Source organism: Camelus dromedarius, chromosome 6 (assembly GCF_036321535.1).
Source record: "Camelus dromedarius isolate mCamDro1 chromosome 6, mCamDro1.pat, whole genome shotgun sequence".
Lineage (NCBI taxonomy): Eukaryota > Metazoa > Chordata > Mammalia > Artiodactyla > Camelidae > Camelus > Camelus dromedarius.
In genome coordinates, this window is record NC_087441.1 from 68,649,974 (window position 1) to 68,673,432 (window position 23,459).

Sequence of the window (23,459 nt, forward strand, 5' to 3'; positions counted from 1 at the left end):
GAAAATAACACAGCAGAAAATACAGCTTATCAGATAGTGCTAACCATAAAGGATTTCTAAACATAACCTGCATATCATTTAATCTCTCAATTAAAGTCAATACTTCTATATACCATAAGTATTTCACGCCTACTAATCAAACCAGGGATGCTGAAAACCCTAACCTGGAAGTAGGTTAAGTTAAATGATTAACATAAAAATCAGTACCATAAAGCTTTCCTATTTTTAAATCTCCTCAGTGTCAAGTATCCTATGAAAAACACAGAACATAAGGTAGGAACTAAATATGTCAAGTATCTCAAACAAAGACCTGACATTGTGGTTTAATATTTCAAATATTTAATTTCTGAGTAATTAAATATTATTTTTAAGTTTCTTCATTTCTGCTTTTTAGAATCAGTTTAGGAAGGCAAAACATGCCTTTCATAGTAGTTACTGAGAGTTAACACTAACTATACATAACTTACAACACTTGTTTCATGAACCTTCACAGGTACTGAAATAAAAATTTCAGGTTTTAAATTGAAGTACAGTCAATTACAGTGTGTCAATTTCTGGTATACAGTACTATGTTCCAGTCTTGCATATACATATATATTCATTTTCATATTTTTTCTGTTAAAGGTTATTACAAGATATTGAGCATAGTTCCCTGTGCTATACCAACTTCAGCTTTTTATCTCAATGATTTACTTCTCTGCCCAGAAGCCTTTAAAGGATGAGTGCTGTGAAAACACAGAACAAGGGAAGCAGTTGAGAAGAAAATAATATACTGGTCTCAAGGAGGATCTATTACCCACATTTAAAGTGGGGAGGGGAGCGCTGAGGAAGGAAGTGCACAGGAAACAGGATGAGAAAATTTTTTAAACAGCTTTTCTTAAATCAGGTCACTATGATTCCACTCTACCATGGCGTGAATTCCAAGATTAAATATAACACATTACATGGATACCAAGAAGAATTTTACAGTAAATCTTGAATGGTTTAGGGATAAATTAGTATTTTAGATGATCAATGCATTTAACGCCCCCAATCATTATAATGAAATACTAAAATACAATTAAAACTAGAAAATAATATGTAATGAATTCTTCTTTCCAGTCTAGAGTCTTGAGGGGAAAATAAACAAGAAGGGAGGGGGGACAATATGGGTAAGCATTTTCAACTATTTCAAAAAAGAGCTCTTTTTTTTTTTTTAGTAGGATAACAGTGGCTTAAATACATGGAGCCAAAACAAATGCTTTCTTTGCTAGCAAGAGTTTTACCCACTCACCCCAATTGTTTTGTCAAATACTTGGCTTCTCGACAGATGGACTTTGTATTAAAACCTAGGAAAAATACTCATTTCTTCCAACTTTTCTGTAACTAGAAAGCTGTAACTATTCCTGCCACCCATTTTCATATTATTCAAACTTTATCTATATTCAAGCATGACTGTAACAAATGCTTCCACGGAACACGTGTAAAGGTGTTTTAAAAATTTGGATAATGCAAGCATTTTAAATCTTTCGTTTTCTAAAATACATATGTAGTTAATACAAACGTTTTCAAACAGATATATCTCCATGATTCTTTACTTATTAATTTGTATAGAGTTAAGTGACAAAAAAAAATTTGAGGGGAAAGTGTTCACCCTACTGTAGGGTTTCTCCTTTGTCTTTACAACTTTATCTCCGAGTTATAACTAGAGGCCTAAACTAAACCACAGGAAACCCTGGGGGAGGGTACAGCTCAGCGGTAGAGCACACGCCTACCATGCATGGAGTCCTCAGTTCAGTTCCCAGTACCTCCATTAAAAAATAAATAAATAAACCTATTACCCATCCTCATTCCCCCCAAAACCTGATGACATCGCCAACACACTTTCAGGTCACTCTAAGGCAGACAGGGGAAGAGATACAGAGGTGTGTCTACGTCTGCCTGAGAGGGGTATCCAAAACGGCAGATGTTTTAGGGTGGAAGGTAATGCTGTTCTTTTAATTTCCTTCTACTAAAAGGACTCCCTTGTAGGAGGAAATCACGCCTCCCAGTCCACGCTAAAAGAGGCAAGAGACTCTCTGAGCTGATAAAGCCTTTCAGGGGCTGCCCTGTTAGGAAGGCTGCCATTGCGCCAGGGAAGGCTGTGCATTCTGAGACACACGCAATGTTCCCAAGTCTTCAAGTGGAAAGAAATGCTACATTAAGGCAAGAATGGTCACATCACTTTATCATTAACTTGGTGTTCACAAAGCATATCATCATTACTAAATTTCATAAATGATTCTTAGTAATTTATGTTCCTTTCCTTAAAGTCATTGTAGGGAAATGCCTCTTCTACTTTCATGAAGATAATGTGGCCAGCTAACTCCAAATTTCAATTAATTTTCAGAATTATACAAATAGATGCAGTTAGAAAGCATTTTAAAACAATAAAGTTTTGAAATTTCCAAATACACTTTAAAAGAAATTGATTGAAGTAATACAGAAATGGTTAGTTGCAAACACACACACACACAGAACAATTCTCTCAAATGGAGGACTCCTGCCCTAAGAGGACTATCAGAGTCACCTGGAGAAATTTACACAAACTACACTCCCTGGGCACATCCCTGCCTCCCATGTATCCCACACAGGGATGCTATTTCCCAGCTGATACTTTGTAACTTAGGTTAACCATCCCCAGTCACCACTGTCTGAACCTCTACTGACTTGTGACTCTCGGACCTCCTGATTTCCCTTGTACTCTTCTCAAAGCTCCACGTGTGCGTGCCTTCTTGGGCAGCTCTTCACCTGCTCATCCTTTTCAGCTCCAGAATCTGGATCCTGGCACATGCTTTTCTGCACTACTCAATCTCTCAGGACAACCTCACCTACTCACTCTCAGGGTTCTAACTACCACCAGAGTACTGACATCTCCCAAACCTGTCACTCTACCGCTTACACTGGCCTACAGATGAGTACACGCCAGTCTTCTGAACAGCTCCATTTACATGACCCACAGGCTCCAGAACTGAGCCCACCCCACATGCCACGAGTCTTCCATCTGGCCCAATATGGTATTGATACCCACCCAGTTATCTGTATCAAATTTTGGAAAATTATTCCAGACTCCTCCTCCTCACCATATTCAGTCTCCAAGTCCTGTCAATTTTACCTCCTCATGTTTCGCATACCCCATCCTCTGCAACCCTGCCATCTCTAAAGTAAATTCAAGCACTGAGTAACTGTTACTTCACCCGGAGCCACAGGTTCCCAACCCACCTACCCATGGTGGCAATTTCTATCCATTCCTCCCCGACTACCCCTTAAAGCTATCCTCCATATTAAATCCAGAGATAAGGATAGACCTGATACCCTACTTTCTACTTAAAGCCCTTCAACAGCTCCTTAATAACCCCAGAATTAAAACCAAACTCTCCAGGCTCACCTCCCACCCCTTCCTGCCCTGCCCTTTAAGCTATCTCTTGCCTTTCTCTGTTCATTTTTTTGCATCTACCAGGAATACCCTTTGCATGATTCTTCCTCAAGTTAATACTTAAAAATCCCTCAGATTCTGATCAAGCATCAATTGTTCCAGTAAAGGTTTTCCAAAATCACCAGTATCCTACACATATCTTACTTATCATTTCACGTATCAGTCAGATTGTGTGTGTGTGTGTGTGTGTGTGTGTGTGTGTGTGTGTGTGTGTGTGTGTGTGTGTGTGTGTGTGTGTGTGCCCCCACCAGCTTCTAAGTCGCTCAGAAGCAGGAACTGTGTCTCATTTATCTTTTTAACTCTGGCACAATGCCTTATACCCAATGGGTAAGCAATCAATATTTGTTGACCTGAATTAAGGAAGACAAGCATGTGTCCTTTATTAATATTAATTCAGTGGTCAAACTCTTTTATTACAAGCAAGTCAAAGGTAACTTTAAAGAGCTAGCATTACAGAACTATTATAAATTTCTCATTGACTTCAAATTAATAAGGTGTTTAGCATCTAGCCTTTTACCTATCCCATTACGTACCTCCTCGTCCAGTGTTATGAGCTCAGCAATAAATCTCAGTAGAGATCTACCTAGCACAGAAGTCATTCTATCACATTACACTGAATTTAATGTAAGTTATATGCAACAAGACACCAGGATCCACTGAAATAAGTTTCAGAATGGAAGGCAATTCAATGTGCAAAAACTGTATGAAATTTCTTTTCACCCAACTTACCCGAAAATTATCTGGGGAGCTCAGATGAAGTCTTTCCCTAATATCTTCAGAAGCACCAGCACATAACCTATAAAAGATATGGTAATTCCTTTCCTCTTTGCCTTGAACACAGATTCTAGATTTCTCTAGAAGGTAATGTGAGACAAATCCTCCAACAACTGAACTCTGAAAAACAAAACAGAAAACACATTTTTGCGTTTTAAGTCTTAAAGTATAACCCAACCAACGTTAAATTATCTGTTCTAGTAAACATTTTTTATCTATCAAAGAGGTTGTCATATTTATCAAATAAAGGGGAAAAACACAGGTGATTAAATGTAAACCTTGCAGTATTTACAGAGATCACAGTGAACATATACTGACTAAAGAGAAAACAATTGAAATAGATTTGTCATGAGTTCAAGGGCAGCACCAACTCTATCAAGACCCTTATATTTTCCAAAAACACTCCCCAAACATATCATCTTGAAACTCACTGTCTCTTACCTTTTCATTGAAATGTATTTCTACAAATTTCCCAAATCGACTGCTATTGTTGTTGCGAACAGTCTTTGCATTCCCAAAGGCTTCTAAGAGTGGGTTAGCTATTGGAAAAGAAATGAAAATATTCCATGAAAAAACGAGCATGAAGGAAAGTTACAAAACAATATGCATAGTATGTTTCCGCTTATTAATAGATACACATAACCAGAAAAATACTCTCAGAAGTATTAACATGAAGGAATTCATTTGTAATGGCAAATCCACAAATATTTACTGACTACCACTACGTCCAGGCCCTATTAAAGCACAAGAGATGGAAAAATTACTCAAAATTTATAAAAAAGAAAATTAAGTGTTACGGGAAAGACTGAATTTTCAAAAGTCACTAGGTTACAAAATTTGTAACTCAACTTAAAAAACTACTCCCTACAAATTTTAAGATTTTCACATCAGCCCTACAAGAGTAGTGATTATAGTAAAGGAAACAGCAAAGTTCCTGTGACAAAATACAGGCAACAAATTATTTGCTGACTTACTTTTTTTTAAAATATGTATTTTAAAAAACCTCCATATTTAACATTTTTACATATACATCCAACAAAATCTAACAAGTTAGAGTTCAAAGAATTATCTACAAAAGATACTCAGAATAATTTTTAAAATCCCAACAAATGTAAAACTAATTGTCTTCATTTTATAATCACACACACGCACACACACATCCACACACTCTCTCCACGTGACTGGAGTCTATTCTTGGATTCACCAGTCTCAACTAGGAGCATAGCAGATTACCGCCAATCTTACAGTTTCATCAACAACCTCACAAATTGCTTCGCATGTTTACTGCTAGAATACTTCATATGAAATCTTTTAAAATCCGTTTCTCTTATTCTATCCACAGCAGACAGTTTAACTAGTCTCCAAACCCTTTTAAAGATCACTCTGAGGTTGTTTAACTTGCCAAAAGAAGAAAGTGTTAAAACTAAAAGAAATGTTAACATGTGTATCCCACCAAAAGATTTCTACAGTCCTGCCAGTTAACTATTCTCCCATAAGAGGCTGGAGAAATGTTTGGAAAAATACTTTCCAACTCTCAACTACAAGTTACAGATCACACAACGCTATCTCATGGACAAAACCAGGCTAATATCCAATTCTCAAGCAAATTTGCACCTCAAGTAAAATCAGAATGCTAATTAGTATTTTACTGAATTAACCCATAATTTGTTCTTATTTATTTATTTATTCAATGTTAAAGGATGATTCACTTACTAAAAGTAAGGTGCTTTACTGCGACTAAACCTGGGTGTGTCACAGAACCACACTGAGAACTGTAGGTAAAACTAGAAACTCATTTATATCAAGAAACATGAAAACCTTGATGCAAACTTTGAAAATGTTTATTTACATGCACCTACATGCGTATTTTACATAATTCTGCAAAAATGTACATAACATTCGCTAGCTATGATCTAGCAAAATGCGTGGACATAGAAGGCCCCTGAACAAATTTTTGTTCAGTTGAAATTTTTCTTTAAAATGTCAAGAGTGTTAAAATATGCACTTACTGCACACAGTTAAGATGCCTGGATTAATGTCCCATTTCCACAACTGATGAGCTTATTTGCTCTTCAGCAAGTTACTTAAAACCCTTTTTACCTTATTTTCTCATCTATAAAGCAGGGATAAAATAGTACCTAACTCATATTCTGTGAAGATTTAAACTAGGTAATAGATTTTAAGCAAATCAGACAATGCCGAATACATGACACATGTATTAATATATCATCATTATTAAAACACCTACTGAGTGCCTGGTAGGGGAAAGTGAGGAAGGAGGAAAGAGAGTGTCCAAAGGGGCCTAAGACACCTCAGAGAACTACGAGGAGACTAGCGTGGTGGAGGCATTAGGATCCAGGGGGAACATGACTCAATTAGACTCGAGGAGGCTGAGGCCAGGCCACACACAGCACCGTGGGTGATGATGTGAATTCAGGACTTTATCTTGAGAGCAATTTGAAGCCAATAAAGGGTTCAGAGCAAAAAAGATCATTCCAACTTCCATACGGAGAAAAGATTAAAGGGTAGCAAGACTCTAAGAGGGGAGACCAGAGAGGACTCTGTGATGCAGGATGGTGGTGCACATTCAGTGTGACAGCAGCCTAGACCAGGAATCTCCAGACAGGGTTAGAGAAGGCTTTCTAAGGGGTATGCAAACACTGAAGCTTAAGGAAATCAATTTACAAAGTCTTGCTTTCCAAGTGTACTCTTTCATTAAAATGATTTCCCCCCAAAAGCACCTCAATTCCAAATAACCCTCTCTCCCCTTCCCCTTTACAAAAACAAGGTTGACAAAACAAACAGGAGGCCAGAGGGCTTCCTGTATTTCTTCCACTCATCCAGCAGATAATTACGGAGCACACAGTATGTAGCAGGCACTATTCCAGGGGTTTACATGAGGCTGGGGGTGGGGGGGAGCAGAAGACATTAAGTAAATGAGAAGATAATATCTGAGCAAAGATTTGCAGAAGGCAGAATTCTTTTGGATCTCTGGGAGAACATTCCAGACCACTTAGAGGAGTCTTCTAAGTTAATTTCAGTACATATGTAACAATAGAAAATAAGAATTTTAAAAATTAACAATACCTTCAACAATTCTATCATCAATATCTTGACCTGTTCCATAGGATTCAGTCAGGTATCTGTTTAAAATACAGGATAAAAAAAAACTTAGATGACAATGATATTGCATACATCATATTTCTAATTTTAACATTATTTAATACATCTAAAATTTAAACCTGATCATCTACTGGAAATGTTCAATTAAAAATTACAAATCTATATGTAAATTACAAATCTATACTAGCATTCTTGTTATAGCTTTTTAAACATTTAAAATTCTATTTGAGGGGGAGGGTATAGCTCAGTGGTAGAGCGCATGCTTAGCATGCACAAAGTCTTGGGTTCAATCCCCAGTATCTCCTCTAAGAATAAATAAATCAACCTAATTACCTCCCCCCACCAAAAAAAAAAAAAAAAAACCCTAAATAAATAAATCACTCTTCAAAAAAACTTTTTTTTACTCTTTTAATTAAAATAAAATAAAATTCTATTTGGATGGCCTGTAACATCTAAATTGGCATTATTTTTTAAAAACTTTTTAGGAATATACTGATTTTAACCAACTCTTTGGTTTTAAGTATGCCACACATTTCACATGGAAATACTCATCTTGGACATGACATTCCAAGTCTTTTGTGATAGCCTCTTCATTCAATCTTGATGGTTAAAAAAATAAGATAATCTGCCACTGAACAACTAGGAAGTAACCACTCTTAGTGTTGTTTCAGTGAAGGACAAAAGATGATGGAACAGCTCTCTGCCTGGCATGTTTCCAAACAAAAGCAGTTTTTGACTTACAATATAAATTTACAGTTTCTTAATTACCTGTTCATTTTCAAAGGTGTACACTAAGCATAGACTCACCATATGATTATTACATACAGGAAAGAGAATAAGAAATTGAAGCATTTAGAATTCCAAGAGTATTAAGGAAGCATGCATTTTACCAGAACTGCATAAACATATCAAATCAGGCAATGACAAACTCTTAAACTGGTTTCGTACAAATAACTCATAGCATGTGTATTTGCACAAAAATAGCTAAACTTTAAAAAAGGACCCACCAAGCAGCAATCCACTAAGACCTGTAACAGAGTGGGAACAACACTGGAAAGAATTCAGCATGCACTAGTCTTAGCAGTAGCTTCAACACTAGACTTAACATCCCTGAGTATGCAGATTGAAAGACAAACTGCGATAAGTACTACGGTTCCTCCCATATATAAAATGTTATCATTCTAAACAAAGCGTAGAGTTTAATTTGACGGCAGCAAAGGGGATACACTGGGAGGAGCACTGTGGTCGGGCAGAAGTAAGAAGGCCAGTCCTCATAACCAGGACTGGTCTCCTCCAGGATCCTCACGAGAATAGCACGTCAGAGCTAGGTTTCTACAGTCTACAGCTTAGCTTCCACACTAGGGTATTTGGTTTTGAAAAAGAGACAGAACCTACCATTCCAAACTATGTCATAAAGCATGCAAAGTCAACCTGTTCCAATCTCAAGGAGATCTTTGTACCTCAGTTCGTAACATGTTCACAGCAATACTACTCACAACAGCCACGAGGTGGAAGCAACCCAAATGCCCACTGACGAACGAATGGGAAAACAAGATGTGATATATACACACAATGGAATATTATTTGGCTTTAAAAAAAAAAAAAAAGGAAGAAAATTCTGACACATGCTACAGAATGGATGAGCCTTGAGGACATTATGCTAAGTAGAATAAGCCAGTCAGAGAAAGACAAAAACTGTCTGACTCACTTACCTGAGGTACCTAGAGTAGTCAAACCATAGAGGTGAGAAGTGGAACAGTGCTTGCCAGGGGTAGGGACGGGGGGAAACCGGGAGTGGTTTAATGGGTACAGAGTTTTTAGTTTTGCAAGATGAAAGGTTGTGGAGATGGGCTGAGCAACAATGTGAAGCTACTTAACAGTACTGACCTGTACACTGAGAAATGGTTAAGATGGTAAATTTTATGTTTTATATTTTTTACCACAATTCAAAAAAAAATCAACCTGTTTAAAATATTCTAGGTCAACTAAATACTCCTCACCTTAGAACAAACTTCGTATTCTCCGTTTTGCCAGCTCCTGATTCTCCAGATACAATGATGGACTGACTCATCTTGAGCACCTTCATGTCTCGAAAGGCCTTATCAGCTAGGGTCGAAACAACACATCAGTGATGAACGGTGTCTTAGACACAAATTTTGTAAATGATAGAAAGTCCATTTACTACCAAAGTGTACTTGCTCCTAAAGAAATTATAAGTGTGTGTTTACAGTTACCAAAATTTTAAATAAAGTCACCTACAAGTATTCAAAACATCTCTAGAAAGTATAGACATCAAATGTTCTATTTATCCTGACAGCTAAGTGATATGAAACCCAAATAAACAACTCTTTTGTTGGTACTAGAAGGGCTCCATGTTACGAGCTGCGGCTCAGCTTTTCCTAATACCAGAGCAGATCCGCAGGGAGAGAAAAAATGCTCACTACGCATCACTAGTGACATCCCCAGAGAAAAGCCAAAAGTAACGAGCTACCAATTAAGCAAAATGGCAACCAAAATTTCTACTGGAGGAAAAAACTGCACAACTGCAAAATAAATCTGTGTTTTCTTCTGGAATACTGCTATTAAATTTAAACATCTTGTAGACTGTATCAGCATTTCAAAAACAGGCAACAGTAACTGCTTTACATTTTTTAGATTTGCGATTGTTCATATAAATAATTTTAAACTATCTTCATTATACTCCAACATTTAGGCTGTAAATGTCTTTTAAGACTCACAGACAAACTGAGCACAATTTAATTCTGTTAGGGGCCTCATATTAAAACAATTTTAATTAAAAAATAGTTCCTGACCAATTGAGCCCTATAAGGCAACTATTTCTCGCCTCAGATCTGGGCTACCCGTACAAGAGACGAAGGCGCTACAAATGGCGTTTACTCTAAGGACCGAATGCAAACTATGTGTAAGAGCATTCACATCCTTTGGACCAATTTATCAGCAATCTGTTCTACCCACTTTTGTGGAATCACTGTAAATACTTTTTTTAGCAGTAAATAACTAAAAATAGAAGCCAGTTTATTTACATTTTAAACATGTAACCGCTCTCTAATGACGAGCTCACTCACATCCAGGTTCTAAGGATTCTGCCCTATCTTCCTGGCTGATAGAACACATGCCAGTGCCCATCAGAGCATCATAGAACCAGAAGTCACTCTGCAGTTGCACTGGGCTTGGCTTACCCTGACCAACAGTACACAGCACACAGTCAGCCAAACCTGGGGGCGAAGCCCGGCTAGGCCAGGCACAAAGAGAATGCCCAAAGAGAAACTCCCTGCACTGAGAACCAGCACCAAGACGTCTCATCATTTAACTGCTGGTTACGTCTGGATCCCCAGGCTTAGCTAACTGGTACTGGCAGCCACCAGCCATAGGGGATGCCTGTCCAATGACTCCATCTCTGCTCCCCAGAGCTGAAGCGCTTCAAGATGCAAGACCCCCTGAGAGAGGCAGACACCTGCTGCTGCTTCCCACACGGAGGCCCCAGAGATGTGACGCGTGTAGCACTTCCAATCCTTTAAATCCCACAAAGCCCCAATGCAAGATGAAGCACGGAAGACGTCTGCTCTCACAGCTCCCATCCAGCCCAGGCAGCTCGCTCACTGGTGAGGACCCGGGTAACAGCAGCAGGGCTGGGCGCCCTCCCCAAGTGTGGAGGAGGACACTTCTGAGACGGAGTTGAAAAAAAGCATTAGGTCAGCTTTTTTATGACCTATTTTCATCTGGTGGACACACGTAAGAGGACAGTGGCATTTAACAAAGGTAATAACGTACAACCGCCCCATGAGGTGGCTGCACAAGTGTCCTTCCCCGCCCTGTGTGGGATACATGCTCCTAACGATGGGGATACATTCAAAGCACATACAGGCCCTCCAAATTACACAGCCAATTCATGGAATCTTTTATTCATCCAGAAGAAAAACTAAGTAAATCTGGACAATTTAAGGACAAATAAAAATTAGGATACCACTAAATTACTTACCAATTGCAAAGACATGAGGTGGCATTGTCCCAAGAGACTTTCCTTGATACGACTTTATTGTTGCTGAAGAATATATTTTGGGTATGTCAAAGTATGGGTTCACTGCAATCAGAATGTTGGCCACATACGTCTAAGTAGGACAAGCAAAAACAAAATTTTACAATTACTATTTTCGTTTAAAAATAGACAAGGCTCCTAGGAGAAAGAAAATACAGCAAATGGACACCCTTACTTCTCTACATAACTAGAACCCACCAATCTGCATTTCTAGCCCTAAACAGTCCCTGATCTCCACAGGACTCATATTTTTCTAGCCCTTAATAAATATTTACATCTTCTTATCCCATAGGCATCTAAAACTCAGCACATCCAGAAATCAAAGTTCTCTCTCCCGACCTCCCTTTGCCTCTAAGAAAACACATCCCTCCCACCCGCGCCCCCCCTCCCCAGGTCCACAGCATCACCATCACTTCACCACGGGCAGAGCTGAGTCTCTCAGCCTCTACCTTGGACGTCCTCTGTTGACTCCACCTACAAAGTCCACCCTCCTACTTCCATTCCTACACCCTGGGTTTGGGTTATTTGTATTCCTCACCTAGACTCCTCTATTCACCCTGTTACTGAAGAGGTTAACACAGCTCACAGGACCCCCTACATCTATGCCCATCCCTGAAAGCCAAGGATTGATTCAGCTCTGTGGTGACCACTTGGTCCCAGATTTTTGCAAAACAACATATGCTAACCATTGCCTAGAATACTGACGGGCTAAATGTTTAATGAGCAACTTGGGCTTGCTTTTAAATTTGGAACTTAACTGTGGCTTCAAAAGACCAGCAAAATACCCCCCATAGGATTTATAAAATTCCTTGTGGGTAAAAGGAGAGTTGTGGTTCAGCCATTAGTTGCGGTTTACTGGCCAAATGAGGGCACAGAGGACCACATTTTTTCTCTTTTCTGCTTCTGGTCATGGAAGGGAAATGATACCGAAACCCTGAACTCTCGGACTGCTAATCTAAAATTCAGTGAATGCTCCTGAAGAAGTTTCCTGGCGTGGGGTAAAAATAAGAAATTCCAGGTAATAACCTTTCTATGGGAGACAAAAGGAAAGTAAGAGAGACTTCAGTTACCAATGAAAATGTGAGTGTGAGTCAGATGCTGTTCCACTCAAGTCTAAGGGAGAACCGTGGCACTTCTGGTTAGTGAGAAACATAAAGCTATCAAGTTTACTCTGAACTGCGTCCCTCTCTTACATGTATAATAATAATAATAATAATAATAATAATAATAATAATAATAACAATAACAATAACAATAACAATAATAGAATAACAATAATAACAATAACAACAACAACTCTACTTATGTATTGGTGACATTTTAATGGTTTTATAACTAAAAGGCATAACTAGCTAGACAAACACACACACACATCATGACTTTCATTAACTTTGAAAATACTGGTTTTTCTCAAACAGGGGCTGGTGATGCCAAATAGTCACTGTCTAATAGAGGTCACGTGCCCAATTTCACACACATCTTTGGAAAAGAGGGACCAAAAAAAGCTGGGAATAACCTTAAAATTCTCCAGAGTGACACAGACATTATACATGAGAAACAAAATCTTAAATTTCACAATTAGATAATTATTTCTATCAATCGTGCAATATAACAAAGACTTAGAACTCAAGCAGACGCAATGTGGAAAAAAAGATAACTAATTTTTTTTTGAAAGTACAATTAATACTGCTTGTAAACCTTCAGTTATCCATGGTCACAATCACCAAGCGTAGCACCACTGCAGCAAAGGGAGCACTAAAAGACCAATGAAAATCCTGTGGCTGTTAGGCTTCTGTATAAACATCCCAAATTAAAATTTTTTCAGTAAGATCATTCTGTAAAGGTAATTTAAAATTTCTCAACTTCAAGAAAAAGAAGCTAATTAAAATTTGCTCAAATAAATAAGATGGCTCCACTACCATCGAGTGATGTTAAACATGAAAAGAAAAAACAGTGGCCAGTTCTACTTGAAAGGGGGTTATATCTAAATCTACTTTTATAGATTTATTAAAATTAAACTGCTTTAACAAACTTAAAAAAAATTTTATATTATTTTGATACCTAACAACGTTTAGCACACATCAGATACTCAACATTAGTCTGCTGACTGAAAGGTGCTGTTCCCTGGTTATGTCTGAATTAGCTTTTGTTGAATTATTGTGAGTTAAACTGCTTTAATAAACAAACATTTTAAATTTGTATTATTTTGGTACCTAAAGCAACATTTAGCACAGATCAGGTACTCAGTGTTAGTCTGCTGAGTAAGTGAATTTTGCTTCTAAATATATTTCTAATCAAGAATAGCCATATACATAGTAACCTAAATATACTATTTAGTTGATTTTGAGGAAAACCAAGGAGGAAAGTAAAGACTCGATACTGTATGTAACCGAAAGACAGCAAGTAAACTCTTTTGGAAGAGACTGCATTAGTGCTATTTCCCAGCTGTCACTACTTGGACAGATGGCAAAGACTAAAGGTAATTTAGTCAGAATTAAGTAAGTACAATTAGGCAAATTGATAGTGATATAAAAAATTAAGACTGTCATTCGATCTAGAAGTGTCAAAGAAGCCATGTGCTTTTCTTCGTTCAAAAATAATGAAGAGCCTCGTCTTTATAACCAGAGAGCTACAGTGGGGTAATTCACCTCCAGCCAACAAGGGAATCTATAACCAGATCATACTAGAATAAAACCTCCCACATGCCCAGTGAATAGCTATAGTTAGAACACACTAGTTAACTATTCATCTGAATGATTTGGTGCAAACCCTACTTACATTAAAAGCACTGTCTTTCATTGTTTAACATCCTGGATTTTTAAGGTAAGTCATCTATTTAGGGTTTCATGAAACGTTCCAACCATTTAGGCTCTACGATCAGCACTTCGGTGTTCCTGACACTTCCTCACGTACTGCCTTCTTTTCTAATCTTTTTTTCGTCATCCAAGTTTTTAATTTCAATATATATTCCCTAGAGGCTGCCTTAAATGCTTTGCAGAACGATGTGGAAAGTGAATTAATGAAGCAGATCTACAGATATATACCAAAAATTTAAAAATCAAAACTCAAAACAATTTATGTTTTTTTAAATAGGCAGACTGGAATTTCTTAAGGCTGAAAGATACTAGGAGATGCTCTGAATTCATTACTTAATCTACAAATACTTTAACTGCCTACTATGTACCATGCATGGCCAAAGCCCCGGAGTTAGAGCAGGAAATTAGGAAAAAATCTTTATCCTCACGGAGCTCACACTCTATTCATCTGGCTCAGATCAAGTAAGACTTCCTGTTAGAAAATTTCAAGCTCAACAAAATCAAACAGTAGCACATAAAATAAATTATTCCCACGAAAACTCAGACCACAGGCAAAATACTTACATAAATTCTGTCTTTACTGTATCGAACTTTGATATTATGGAGGAGTGTGGCTTCATTTAAATACATTAATGAACCTGAGATATAAAATTTGTGAATCATTAGATTTTTGAACAAAAAGTAAAATAAAACAAAACTCTCTTAATCTGAATCACTTTGATTCAAGCTAAAATTCACCCGTTAGCTTAGATTTAATTCCATCTTTTCCCTGGTACGTGTAAACCCCAGGGGGGCTGACTGTAAAATATCAAGTTTACGTATATGTTATATATGTTACAGTAATATTTTTAATTTTAAACAATAAATTTCCAATGAGGTGAGTACATCTAGTGAGTACACATTAATGAAGGCTGGTTAAAGAACCAAGTACAGTTCAAGTGGGAAGTAAGTACTGCTTCAGACACTGCGTTTTAATACACTTTTGACACAACAAAGTGACAACACTAATCCCATCTGATGCTCAGAATTTTACAGAAGAAAACACAAAAGATAAAATTTTAGAACGGGACAGGCAGCGCCTCACAACTGATAAGACAAAGTAAGACTGCTGAAGAAATTATGTATGCCTAAATCCAGGATGTGCAGCTAACTGACAGCAGAATCAGGGTAGAAATCCTGTTTTTCCTACCGCTCCTTTACTAACAGTCTGACACTTTCTATTCTGCCAGCCCTGAATCCGGGGCTCCGTTTCCACGTTGGCACCGCACACTCCAGCAGACAGACCCCACTCCTCCCCCAGCCACTCTGCTTCCATTATCAGCACCACCATCTCATCAGTCATCTTCTCTGCAGACCTTAGTCAACAAAGGATCATCTTCCCTCTCCCTCCTTGCTCTAGACCTGTTTCCAAGTCTTTACACCGTGGAATCCAGGGTAACCCAGCACCAGATTCACCGTAGGCACCAAAATGAGCACACTCTGAGTCTCTGAAATGTCTCTCCTGTCTTTCCATCTCTCCGGCCCCAATCCCAGTCTAGGACTCATGACCTTTTCTGTAATCACAGTTAGCCTCTTCCTTGTCTGCTGCCTCAGTCTCTCTCCCTCTCTAATGCAGACTCCTCAGCACATTAACCTAACTAGAGCCCTAATTAAAACTCTCTCCTCCTCAAAAACAAAAACCAGTGGGTCTCTGTCAACTACCAAAGTCCATATTCAAGTCTGATACTCACAGCCCTTAGTAAGCCTGCATTCAGCTGACCTCTTCATACAATTTTTCGTAACTCCCTTTGATGTGGTCTAACTTGTAGGCAGACTAAACTATTCATCAAACTCAAATGTCATTCATGCATCTACATCTCTGGGTGTCAAAAATCTACCCATCCTTTGAGGTCAGTTCAAAGACTATCCCACAAATGATACTTCCCCATTCTTACCACCACCACCACCACCAGAACTACTTTCTTCTTTGTCCTTTATGTTTGAGTACCAGCATTGTGATTTTAAGTTTGTGTATCTGATTTTGGCTACTAAACCAGATCCCCGAGGGCAGGGCCCTGCCTCAGCCATTTGCTTACTTGCTTGATCCCTCACTGAAGTTGTGCGTGTGTCCACACTGTACGTATGTCTAGCCTACACATCAACACCCAGCCGAGTCTGTCAAACGAGAGCCCCCTGCTTTTCCTGTCTCAGCGAAGACTGTCCCTGCCTCTACACTCACACAGCGCAGCCAGCTCACTGTGCAAGAACGCGAGCCTCACTGCTTTCTGATGCCACTCAAGCAGGAAAAAAACAGACTAAGAAGTAGGTGGAGCCTCCTAACAGTTGAATGGCAGCTCTCCTTTGACGGAGGCAAGATCTGGAGAAGGCAGGTAGCAGAGGGTTATGCAGTCTGGCTTTTGGTCGCCACCTCCCTTTCTCTACCCCTGCTCTCCCTCCACCCTCGTCCCCCAGGAGTTTGGTCTCTGTATTCTCTTTTCTTATCTGAAGCACAACAGTGAACCACCCCCCCATCTCTCCCCTTCCTCTGGACCACCTGGTTCTATGATACTCCCTCTGCTTCCTTTCAGTAAGAATTCCTCATCCCACAACACGGTTCCCCTGAAAAGCTAATCACATACACCTACATGACATGTGAACGATCTCTTGCTCTCGCTTCTTTACCTCCCTCCACTCTCACCGCCAAGCCTTCTCAGGGAGATCTGTTACTTAAACCAAATAAATCCCTACCTGTTGAAATACCTGCCAGTGACAATAAAAATTTGGATGGGATGGTCTTCCTCTTAAATGGTACTACTCAGACTACTCCACTTAAATGAAGACATGTTAAAGGAAAGACCAAAAGAAAATATCTATGACCCTCAGTGTGGCAGAATGGGAAACGCTAAGTCTCAGTTGCCTTTGCATTTGAGGGTATGGCCTACGAATGTTCATAAGGGTCTCAGAAATAGCCTTCCACTGCCCGGAACTCCCTCCTACTCTCCCCTCCTAGTGGTCAACCCCAAGACTGCTTGGCTTGGCTACTTACATGCTATTCTGTATGTGATCTGCTTGTCTTTTATGCCTAACTGTTCATAGATTTAACTACACTTTATATTAAAGTTTTAAAAACAAAGATATATAATAAAAGAATAACTATATTTCTTTATAAATTCCATAAGAAGAATTTTAGTATAATTAATATATACCAAGCACACCAAAAGCTGCTGTTGAAGACTGGGTATGACTTAATTATTAAATTTAGGGATCTGAGTAGGGAGTTAGCTGAGCATTTAAAATCCTGCTTATCTGCCATGGTTCTGATTCACTGAAAGAAAAAAACAAAAAAAAAGAGCCCACGAACAACTTCAACATAGTAGATGTCAACCAGGTCTACAGTTACCCTGTTGTAGAAGTCGTTCCATTACTGAAGAAGGGATGGAACCAGGCAACACTGGGGATTCTTTCCAATATTATAGTCTACATTATTTTCTAACTGATCATTCACGGAGATCATTACATGCCATGTAAATAACAGTAGTTTAAAAATCAGCACAAAAAATGCTTATTTTAATTACTGACGTCACATCCCTGAATTATTTTCCTATTCTGGCATTAATACCCAAGAGTCAAGTAAAAAGGCAAAATTAACATACTAAACTCCACATATAAAACCATTCACATAAAAAACCTAGAGCTAAGACTAGATAATAAATTCTGCAATATTGTTAGGGCATCATCGAAATCCTCTCCTGTCTCTGTTTCAACAGAACCTTTATCTCATAGTTCAGAACGCTCTACAGACATCGGAACTACATGCCACTTTCACAGCCTCCGCAGACATCACGCTGTGAACCATGACAGAGAGAAGAGGAAGGATTCTAAAAGCGTGCAGGTGAGACCCTAGGAAACAATGCCATGTGTCATCTGGCAGAGGACGGTGGTGCGGTGGGCAAAGAACAAGTAAGCGATAGAACCCTTTAGCTGGAAAACCTGCATTCTAAACTCAACAACCAAAGATGCATTAATGCTGTGGTTTCAGAAAGGGGACTTCAAGTGGGGCTGGACCACCAGAGGACAAGGACAGTTAACACCCTCATTAACATTCCTGCCGTCTGGCATCACCAAAGGAACACCTGCAAGAGACAGAAATCTACACTACATCAGGAAAGTTAAATGGTTAGACAAGTACATCAAGATGAAATAACCAAAGGGAAAATGTTTTTAAATATTTAAGAAGTAGATTAAAAAATAATTCAAAACCATTCATTAGGTTTTACTACATGTGAACATATAAACCAAAAAATTTTTTTGACATATGAAAAGGACTGATTCCAATTCCGAATACCCTAGCAAGTTTTAACAGAATAGAATTTTCTCTCTTATTCTGCATATAGTAGAATCTCATTCCTTTTTTTGGTTTGTTTGCTCTAATTGTTGTTCAGAAAAATATTATCCCATCAGATGAATTTTCCAGCAATCCTGGGAAGGAAGGGAGGTTCCACATTTTTTCTCAATCTCTCACACCTAATAATAACAGCTACCATTTATTGAGAGATTGTTAGAGGTCAGGGACCACGCCAAGCATTTTAACTCCATCACTTCTAAGCATGAAACATAAACATTATTACTCCCATATGACAGAGTAGAAGCTCAGAGAGCATACGTGAATCATCCCCAGGCACACAGCTTCCTAACAGCAGGGTCAGAATCTGAACTCAGGCTCTCCCATGACTCCTGGATTCCACGCTGCCCTGTCACATGTGGGATCTTACCCACTTACCCAAATGTGAACTCCAGAGAAAATCAACAAGGACAAAATATATTCCTTTCTCTTATCTCTGTTCTTTAAATGGAGACTTTTTAATGCCAGATACCTTTAATGAAAACTATGCACAACTGGACATGATTCTTAGATACTGACAAATAAAAAAATGAAATAGGATTACCACTTAATCTTGAAAATGCAAAACTAAACATGGCCTGAGGCTCTGGATATAGTATTTTCTCACCAAAAATTCTAAGATAATTATAAGTCAAATTAATGTTGCACTTTAATGTTCTGAAATCAATTTTTTAGTTAGTACTTATAACATGGTATTTTTTTAATGTTTCCTTCAAACAGTAACATTAAATGGATCCTCCTGACTCAACCTCCAAATTATTGAACCACATATATGACTATAAAAATCATCTGATTCCAAATGAGGTTCAAAAGAACTCTTTTAAAACAAAAACAAGAGGTCTTTAGTTCAGGCTTCAGAGTAAATTATTACTATTCCTCAAATTTACATAACTAAGATAACACAACTAAGACATTCAAGAGACTCTCACCAAAGTGCAAACATGAGGCAATAACGCATCTGGGACTCTGGGGCTCCTGCATACACATGAACCTTCGTGTCAAAAGGCTACATTTCTTCTAAACCAGTATAATGTGCCCAGGAATACAACCACTCATTGATTTTTTGAAGCAACAGTTTCCTTTTCTATGATGAGAACTGTTTTTTAAGTTGACACTTACAGTTATCTTCCACATCTTTTTTACTGTCCTCTTCTGCAGGGAACACTTGGTTTATGAGAGCCAAAAACGTCTAAAAAACAAAACAAGAACTCATTAAAATAGAAGCCTATAAACAGTAAGAAAAATGAAGGAGCTTAATTGGTTGCACACATTGTAATAATGGCAACAATATGCTCTTCATTAAAATATAATACAAGATCTTACTATTTAACAAGTCACTAACCCCAAATAGAATAACTTTACTTGAATATACTATCCACTATTACCATGAACATGAAATCAATGGAAATCAATTTTAAAAAAATCCTGTGCTCTAACACTTAAAGTGGGACAAAACAAGAAGTATATTAATAGTAAATTTACATACGTATGCTATTTAGCAACTTTTTAAAAAATAAAAAATTTACTGTTTGTATATACAGCAATTTTATTGTTTCGAAAAGGAAAAAGTAACGTTCAATCAGATATACCAACAGACTACTATTTAATTAAAGCTACCGTCTGAGCAAAACATATTACACACAAAATTCCTGTACAGGGATGTGTCAAAAAATATCTACAGTATCCAGAACTATTTGGTCTGTAAAATTACAGATATCCATGAATAAGTCTGTATTTATTATATCGCTTAAATGCTACAGCAGAAATTCTAGAATTAAGATAGTATCTTGTAAGAAAGAAGAAATGATCTCAAATTACATCTAAAGAGAATTAAATGTTATCCATGCTGTTCTGGCAGTTATCCATACATTTGTATTTCTCAAACAATAACAATTACTCCTGTGAAGTTTCCATCCATATGAAATAAATCTCTACGGAAAAACTGTTTGATTATTTTAGAATAGTATCTGTAGGTCTATACACATACATATACATGCAAGAGTATAAGACAAGGCTACTGCTATAGTTTACCTAGTAAAATAAAATCCAGGCTGCTAGTGCCAACTCAATTCAAAGTCATACCTGAATTAGAAAACTTTATGCCCTGAACACCCTACAAGTTAATTATCTGGAGCCCAGTACACATGTTCTTAATGTTATAAATAAGGAAAGGCTTAGAGGATAAATCACAAAATTGGAACCAATCCATAATGTACAATGAAATATATTAATGGTAATATAAAACCACCCACAATTTATAACAATGATCCTACAGGAAAATACGTTCAGAAATAATCACTAACAGCACAGATCTACGTGTCAGTTTCACAGCCTTGGCAACGGGGCTGCGGATGCCCCAGACTCCAGGCGTTGGTTCTATCCTGTTTGGAGCCTCCAGGGGGTCAGACCTGGGGGAGAGGAGGGGGACGAAGAGTGCCGACAATGGGAAGGTTAAGCCCAGGACTGATAGGCCTGTAATAAGTCCTAAAGATGCTTCTCTCCCTCCTTCCTCATCCTCCAAGTTACCACCAGCCCCCATCTTCTCTGCCCTTTACCACCTACTCAGTGAGAAAGAGGAAATTTGTCTCCTTAAGGCAACTGTTTTCTCTCAGAGGGAGGAGGCTGCTTCTCCTAGCAGGAGAAGACCACTGACGAAGCCCAGTGACATCCCCCACGCAGTAAACCCGGGGCACCGAGCCCCACGACCACGACCACGGGGACAGACACACTCGCCCCTGCTCTGGAGCCGGTTACAGCCAGTGGGGACAGGGGAGAAACATAAACAAAGGCCTTCAATGCAATAGCACAGGGGGCTAAGACCTTACACCGCTCCTCAAAGGGACGAGCCATCAACAGTAAACTCTATTGCCTGGGAGGAGGAGGAGGAGGAGACTGGGCGGAAACTTTCATAAAGGAGATGACCTCAGTCAGGCTTGAGGGGTAAATCAGTATTTGCTAAATAAGCACAGGGCTGTGGGGAGTGGCACTCCGGGCAGAAAGAGTATTGTGAGCGATGACACCCAGCACCCAGTACCACCTGGTTCCCGGTGAGGGCCGGGTAAACACCGGGGAGGAAGGACTGAAGGGGAGACAGACACACGAGACTAAGCGTGTGGCAACCATACGAGGGGCAACTGTCAGCTGACAAGAGGCAAGACTAGCAGTGCCAACAGGGAAGAGAAAACGTAGCCCCCTAAATGCCACGTGTTTAGGGCTTAAGCCTGCAGGCCAGGCAGCTGCCAGCATGGGATGTGAAATCAACTGAGAAGTTCAAGATGGCATTGTTCACAGAACAAAAAATACTGGAAAATATCAAGATGCATCACACACAATAAGGATGTTTCATTTGACCAACCCTGTCTCATTTACAAATATACACATACACACAATACATATACGTGCTGACGTGTAAAATCCATTTGCGTTCAATACACCCACAAATAATTACACATACCTAATGCAATGCAAAATCTGTTTATTGAATACACATGACAACTAATGCAATACAAAATCTACCTCTTATAAATACACACACAATACCTAATCCGATGCAAAAATCTATTTCTTATGAATACACACACGATCCCTAATGCAATGCAAAATATTTTCTTATAAATAAACATATACACCCACACACAAACCATACACATTCCTAATGCGATGTAAAATCTATTTCTCACCATGGGCCACAACTGAAAAACTATATAATATATATTTTGGGGAGGGGTAATTAAGTTTTTTTTTTTTTTTTCAGAGGAGGAACTGGGAATTGAACCCAGGACTTCATGCATGCTAAGAATGCACTCTACCACCTGAGCTATACCTCCCCCTGAAAAACTTGAAGAGGCATTGCTTCTTCAAAGACATGCTCCCCATGAGAGCTAATCAGTCCCTCCTCTGTGCTTCTACTGTATCAGCAAACAGATCGGCCTGACTGGTCCACTGCTGATTTCCTTATGATTTAAATGCTGCTGATCTCAAGACCATGAATTATCGAGGCAAAAGACTGCTTCTCTTACAGATCTTTTTAACCACATGGTTCAAAAAAATATGTTGGGGGGGGCAGGGAATTAAGACAACGAAATCCCTCCCTGAGAATTTGTTAACTTTCCAAAAAATTTTGTGAAAAGAAGTTTCAACTTTAGTTTATGCATAATCTACAGACGTATCAGTTTTCGTGACTCTACAATTTAAATTTTAGGTGCTTTTATTGGTTCTATGTGTGGACCTGATTAAAACTAAAAACGCACAGTTGTAAGCACATAAAATATTTAAGATGTAAAAAAAAAAGCATATACCCATAAATCAAGTGTCTTCTATGTCTGAACTGAACTGAATTATTTTGTCACTTACGGATACACTTCTAGTCCTGTGTAACAGACTAGAACTAGGAAATAATACTTTTCATTTTAGGCTTTTGATTTACTGAGCTTATGAAATATGTTAAACAAAAATGCAAAAAGACTCTGAAGGAGAATGAAAGGCTCACTGGATTTCTGTCACCTCAAAACATGCTACTCTGGCACGTTGATTATCAGAGTTAAAGGCCCCTGAGAAACAGCAGATGTAAGAAGGGCGCTCTGACCCTTTTTATTTCTGAGAGCAGGAGATAAAACTCCCACGTGGAAGGTGCCCTCCCTGTACCAGGAGGAAAGAGAACGTTCTTATCGCCAGAGGCCAGGACAAATCTGGACAAACAAACCCTGTCCTGCCACACTAACCCTTATCTTCCTAACCACGTCTCCACAATTTACCACCCCTAGCCCAAGCCCCTTTGTCTTATCAATTTTTCACGAACGTATTGTTTCTCTGTCCAAAAGATAGAAAAAACTTCCTGCTCTGATCACTTCTTCA

General features: G+C 38.6%; 1 protein-coding gene across 7 annotated transcripts in view; it reads right to left on the bottom strand.

Annotated features, from left to right (window-relative positions):
* MYO6 (myosin VI) overlaps positions 1 to 23,459 on the bottom strand; it is a 127,311-nt gene that overhangs the window by 54,935 nt on the left and 48,917 nt on the right. For 6 of the 7 annotated variants that reach the window (XM_031455959.2, XM_031455958.2, XM_064486931.1 and 3 more), the window contains exons 3-9: positions 19,725 to 19,794; positions 14,789 to 14,862; positions 11,352 to 11,481; positions 9,352 to 9,457; positions 7,316 to 7,371; positions 4,670 to 4,767; positions 4,184 to 4,348 (exon numbers count right to left, since the gene is read on the bottom strand). In XM_031455959.2, the coding sequence (XP_031311819.1) occupies positions 4,184 to 4,348; positions 4,670 to 4,767; positions 7,316 to 7,371; positions 9,352 to 9,457; positions 11,352 to 11,481; positions 14,789 to 14,862; positions 19,725 to 19,794 (699 nt within the window). Of the gene's footprint in view, positions 1 to 4,183; positions 4,349 to 4,669; positions 4,768 to 7,315; positions 7,372 to 9,351; positions 9,458 to 11,351; positions 11,482 to 14,788; positions 14,863 to 19,724; positions 19,795 to 23,459 lie in introns of those variants that run through there. The other variant, XM_064486932.1, reaches the window with a different exon arrangement.